This window comes from Megalops cyprinoides, chromosome 4 (assembly GCF_013368585.1).
Source record: "Megalops cyprinoides isolate fMegCyp1 chromosome 4, fMegCyp1.pri, whole genome shotgun sequence".
In the NCBI taxonomy this organism is placed as follows: Eukaryota; Metazoa; Chordata; class Actinopteri; order Elopiformes; family Megalopidae; genus Megalops; species Megalops cyprinoides.
In genome coordinates this window covers 1,681,274-1,687,273 of record NC_050586.1, presented here as the reverse complement: position 1 = coordinate 1,687,273, position 6,000 = coordinate 1,681,274, and the positions used below count along the sequence as shown (strand labels likewise).

At 42.9% G+C, this 6,000-nt stretch overlaps 1 protein-coding gene across 1 annotated transcript in view; it reads left to right on the top strand.

Annotated features, from left to right (window-relative positions):
* Window positions 1–5,077: 5,077 nt before the first annotated feature.
* LOC118776334 (astrotactin-2-like) overlaps window positions 5,078–6,000 on the top strand; it is a 293,949-nt gene continuing 293,026 nt past the window's right edge. The window contains exon 1 of the mRNA XM_036526605.1: window positions 5,078–5,512. Within this exon, the coding sequence (XP_036382498.1) occupies window positions 5,146–5,512 (367 nt within the window). The 5' untranslated portion in view covers window positions 5,078–5,145. The remainder of the gene's footprint in view (window positions 5,513–6,000) is intronic.

Here is a 6,000-nt window from a genome sequence, read left to right as displayed (position 1 = left end):
GCACCCAGCTCCTTATTCACCACCCTCTGCTCCTTATAGTCCAACACCGGTTTGGAGAGAAAAGATATGAATCCATTGTTGAAGTGCGCTGCATTCTGTGTAAATGCTAATGCGTTTTACACACTGATTTATGTTCTCTCTGAACAGTATCTTTTTTCTAATGCAGGGAGTCCCTTTATGATATCCTTTTCTCTAACTGTCTCTTTCTCTGCTGTAACTCCTTTCTCACCACGTGTATATTTTTCATATCTTTTATTTTGATTGAGCAGTTTGCATGTATATGCAGACACTGTGGGTCTGTGGGACGCTGCTGGCTGCATTGGTACTGTTTATTAAATGCTCACATAGCTGTACACAAAGGCCCCTGTGGCCCACACAGGTCAAGGTGAAGCCAGCTCTGTGTGGGAGACCATTTCCAATGCATGGAGCTTCAGTACTGACTGGGAATATCATTAATGATTTATTTATTTATGCATTCATTTATTTTTAATGCCTATTTTTTGTGTGCGAATGTAAGGTAAATAGCACAGGGGAGTATGTCCAGCTCTTAGCTGTTTCTGCTGTTTCGGCCAGCCGCCTGCCTCTTCCTGTTCCACTGCTGCTGTGTTCCAGCCTTGCACTGGGTAACACAGTGTACCGCCCACAAAGGTGAAAGGTCATGGCCAGACTGGTCCACAGCGAGTACTGAATTAAACCATGTCAAGCAATTCTCTCGTGATTGGCACGCCAACATGTGCAGAAATGAATTAATGAAAAAATAATGAGCAAAATGTTGCATTTGCTTCAGTTTGTTATGTGGTGCTGGAGGGGTTAAGGACACAATGCTTGTGCCTTTACCCTTCCACACCATACTTTACACCATACAGTCGATTCAATATACTTAACTGTTTCCATCAACATATAAATATATATGTAGACAAACAGTTTTTACAGAGGCAAGGTTTCTGGCATGTGCGTTTTACTGTTATTGACAGTGTGTGAAATGGACAGAGAGCTGAAGCAGATGCGGGTGTTGGGCAGTCAGCAAGGCCAGGCATCAGATTGCGCTCTCTGTGTGACAGCACTTAGCCACAACAGTTTAAGAACAGGTGAAAGAGGATGCGAGAAGATTACCTGACATGTGCACGTGTGTGTGTGCGCATACGTGTGTGTACGTGTGCATGTGTGTACACACGTGCATGTGTATGAGTGTGTGTGCATATGTGTACACACGTGCATGTGTATGAGTGTGTGTGCGCGTATGTGTGCGTATGTGTGCATATGTGTACACACATGCATGTGTATGTGTGTGTGTTCGCATGTGTGTATGTGTGTGTTTGTTTTCTACCATGTGCTTTTGCCTAATTGCGTTCAGCTATGCCGGTATGCATACAAGCCAATAGTTCATGTCTGGACAGAGGGATGGTGCACAGAAACCTCATCTGAAAGTAAAAGACCACTTTTTTCGAATAACACCATAGTTTCTACCTCATGCATGGCGCTGAGGCCAGTGTGTGTAAATATTTTCATTCTATGGACATGATTATTATTACATTATGCATTTGCCTGGCAGACATTCTCATTCAGGCAAATTTGCATAACTTGCATTTCACACTGTACTCATTTGTTGGTAGCAATCTCCCAAGTGTCCAGCCAGTGAAGGAATTCATCATGAAATTAATTTGAATTAAACAGAGATAGTTAGAATAATTGAAACAAATAATATGCATACATACACATGTAAATATGTAGGTGCCATAATATTATCATACACAAACCACTCGTGGCTTATTACAGCTACACACATTTTAATGTAATAACTCATAATAATGCAATACAATACAGTGTAAAGATAATAGTAATACTAGTAAAAGTAAAGTTACTAGTAATAGATAAAAGTAATACTGTACCAAAACAACCAGTAAGTTAAAAACTTCTAACAAATGTTCTATTGGTTAATCATCTAATCAATAATGTAATCACTTCTTTTGCAGTTATTACATCACTGATCAGTTGTTACCTTACTGGTTGTCATACATCACATGGTTGGAAAGCCTTGGGATGCCAAGGCTGGGTGCCTGTTTATACAGTAAAAGATAACATGTTTTGCCTGACACAGATTCCAAAAGAAAAAGGCTATATCAAGCACTTCCACCCATGAACTGGACACTACAAATATTAATTAATTAAAATAGTAATTTTAATGTCTGCACTTCTTCTGAAAAAGCCAGTTATTTACTCTTTCTGTGAAAATTCACAGTGCTCTTCTCCCTGGGCCCTGACAGCCGTCATTCTCTGACATCAGAAATGTCGACTGTTAATGTTGAGTATTCATGAATACATATACTCCCAGATGCCACTCTACAGTCGTCTGCTTCACCCCTCTCCTCTCTCTCCTCTCATCCGAGCTGCCACGCTGCCGGAAGGGCTGAACTCTCTCACCTGACAGACGCTGTGTCCCAGATCAAAAACGATGGCTGCTGACACCATGTGACAGTCTCCCCCTCACACAGCCCTTAAGGGTGGATAAGGAGGCTGCACTCACGTGCAACCGCATCTCTCTGTTTGCGGTCGAGAAAAATCAACATATTGTACGTTAATGATGCATTTCAAATGTTCACTTTCACAGCAGGCAAATTATGCACTCTTTCTAATGAAAAACCCTAAAGATGTGAAAAAACAGGCTTTGAAACAGGAAGCAGAAATGAAAAAGGACAGTGAATGAGGAATAGTATTAAATTAAATCTCAAATGTTATTTCCAGTAAATAAAGTCTACACACTGCTCATTTATCACTGGGCATATGCGTAGCCACATGTGTTTGAATGTGGTTGTGTGCACATATTTGTGCATGTACATATGTCAGGGAACTAAGAGAGCACAAAATTAAATGTTATTCTTTTTTATTAAGAAAAATAGGGGGGGAATTCCAAGGGTTGCCTTCAATGAAAACACTCTGTGCAGATCATGTAATAAAACCCCTTCTGCAGTTGAGTTACTGAGAGAAAGCGGAGATGACTGTTATTTTGGTGTTCAAGTGTTTGCACTTTACTGAACCTGTCGAAGAGTGAGATGTGTCAGGCATTTAAAGAGCCTCCATTTCAGAATGGACTCTGTGTAAGATGATACCGTGGGCATGGGTGTGTGATCGGAGGAAAGTGGAGAGTGTCATCTACTGCCGTAACCCGAGACGTGATGCTGACAGGGCTATCTGACAACCTGGTAGAAAAGGAGACAGAGGAAAGGCTTCCTATTGGCTGTTATGAAGAGTATTCTACATCGCTTCACAAAAAACAGGGAGGGGAGGGGAGCATAACTGGGTCAGCGGTTGTGCTGACGTAATGGTATACCTTCTAAATTACATAGCCGGCTGGTAATTAGATGTTGAGTTGGTTGAGTAGACCTGGCTGGTGTGGGATGGCTGGGTGCTGTTTAGTGTAATGAGTATGTGTCTCAATGTTTCCAGTAGAGGGTGCAGATTTGAATGGTTTGGCAGTTTCGGACTGGCTAACTGTTTGAGATGCTCCCTGGGAATAAGGTCAGTACCTTCATCACACCACTAGATGGCAAAAAGCACTAATAAGGAGACCCTAGTTTCTGCCTTTGAACAGTACTTCTTGTTTTTAAGGCTGTAGGGATCATTTCCTTAATACTGAGCTCATTTAAATAATTTAATATTGTATTCATTTAAAGTTGTTTTTGCAGATTGGGCAGCATGGTCCAGTGACATAAAGTCTAAGATTTGCTTCAGCCTAAAACTCTAAGATAATTCTCCGGTCAAGGGAGAGTCTGCAGTGTGTGACGTGGCATGCACGCTTCGAGTCACCACTTCCTCTGCGCTGTGACATAAATAGGATGTGATGTGACTTCACTGTGTTCTCCTGGTGTGAGGGTGGCACTTGAATTGGAAGATCCTGCTGGGGGCTGGAGAGAGGGAGTTTGAATTCATATAGATTTAGAAATTCATTTATTACTTGCCTCTTAGCCTCTCCAGCCCCCTGGAGACACGCTTGTTTAAAATTCCTTTTTCGTTTATTCTAATTCCTCCAGCACTCTTGCTCCTCCTCATGAATTGATGTTCTAATTGAAAAAGTCCAATTTGCATATTCAAATCAGTCTATTTATTGAGCTCTTTCTGGTAGCTTACAGAGACGTGGAGACTGGAGGTAAAATGAGAAAGATTATCAGAAGACAGCTATTGTAAAGCATGTTCAGGATTTGATTCTCTGTTTCTGTCCATTATTACAATGCATCTGGTCATCAGCAGATAAGAATTTATATTATATTTCTGAATTTTAACAACGGCCACGGAAGTAGGCACAGAAAAAGAGGACAGTGCTATCAAAAGTGTAACTTCATGCACGAGCATATCGGATAAACTAACAGGAATTACAACTGACGATTCGTTGTTTGCCTTCATGCCCGCAATGTATTTTTTATGCATTGATATCAAGCACAGGCAACTTTATATCAATACAGTACTGGTATGAACTGTGTTTTGTTTGTGTGTTTGTTTTTAATTATTCTCTTTCCGAAATTTTATTCTTAAAATCCCCCGTATGGACAAGCCACTTCAGTGTTATCCTTAAAATATCCCATGCAGCGAAAATATGAATACTTAAACATGGTATGTGATTGTATACGTAAAGTGAATCCACAACTCTTCAAACAAAAGTCTGCCTTGAAGCATCAACAATTAATTCCCCATTTACCACGCTGTTACTGAGAGCATGTATCTTACATCTTCTCGTGCACAAAAGCCATTTATTTCTGTCCAATTTCAAATGTTCAGCATGCCTTAATGCGCGGATTCTGTTGCCATATGTCCAAACACCACTCTGTCACCTAACAATCAATGGTTTTCATGGCAGTCTCAGTATTTTTGTTTACGATAGCGACAGACCTCATAGATTGACAAAACTGTGGAACAACGTTCTAGATTACATTCGCGTGGGGATCTCGTAATCTTGTAAACAATCCACGTCATTTGTAAATTGTGAGATTTCAAACGGGAGGACTGGAAGGAGGGATAATTCGGCTTCCCTAAATTCACCTGTGCTGCCGCCTCCTGGACGGACGCGCCTCGTCGCGTCGATGGTGTGGGTATAAGCACACGAGCAGTTCATGAGTCTCGTCCAAAGCAGGAGAGCAGCGCGCAGGCGACGGGATGAGGAGGAGCGCGATGCCCACATTCAGTGCCCTCTTTCTGCTCGGGGTCTTACTGACAGGGACTGGAGCCATGCGGAAAAACAAGGGAGCGGGGATTCCTGACGGGGAAAGGGACAAGGAGAACGGCGTGGAGAGCCCGTGCGAGGTTAAGACCGTAACAGTGTCTACCCTGCCCGTTCTCCGGGAAAATGAGTTCAGTTTCACCGGTGGAGGTTCTGGGAGCGTTGCTGGTGGAGGAGGTGTTGGTGGTGGCGGTGGAGGAGGAGGGGAGTCTCGGCTTCTGCTTTTCGTCAGGACGGACGTACCTGGAAGAATCTCTGTTTTGGATGACCTCGACAATACCGCTCTCCCGTACTTCACGCTGGGTAAGGTTTACTGTACTTGCGATATTTACGACCGCCTCTCTGTCGCTGTCAGCCACGGTCCCGTCAGAGACAAAGATGCCTTACACCATAACACGGTGTACGTAGTGGGGCCAAGACGTAGGTTACTTCCCTGGTACATTTGCATTGTACATTCATTTACGCGGGACTGCACAGTTTGAGCTGTCTTCTCTGCAGGACAAGATAGCCGCCTTCCAATGAATGAAACGATGCCGGTGGCGACAGCTTGTCAGATGAAGCTAGTTTCCCCTTTTTTGCAGTTTCTTCCCGTTTAGTTGTGTAGCACAGCTGTTCTGAATGGGAGATGCATAGGTGAGGTGTAGCGTTACACGCTAGGTTAAAATATATCCGACCAAGACGTTTGAAAGGCGTTGTGAGCGGAGCGTTTGAGGGTCTCCAGTTCGAGGCGTTTTTCCTTTTGGTTGTCCGTGTGAAATCGCCAGTTCTGCTTTACTTACATCTTATTCGAC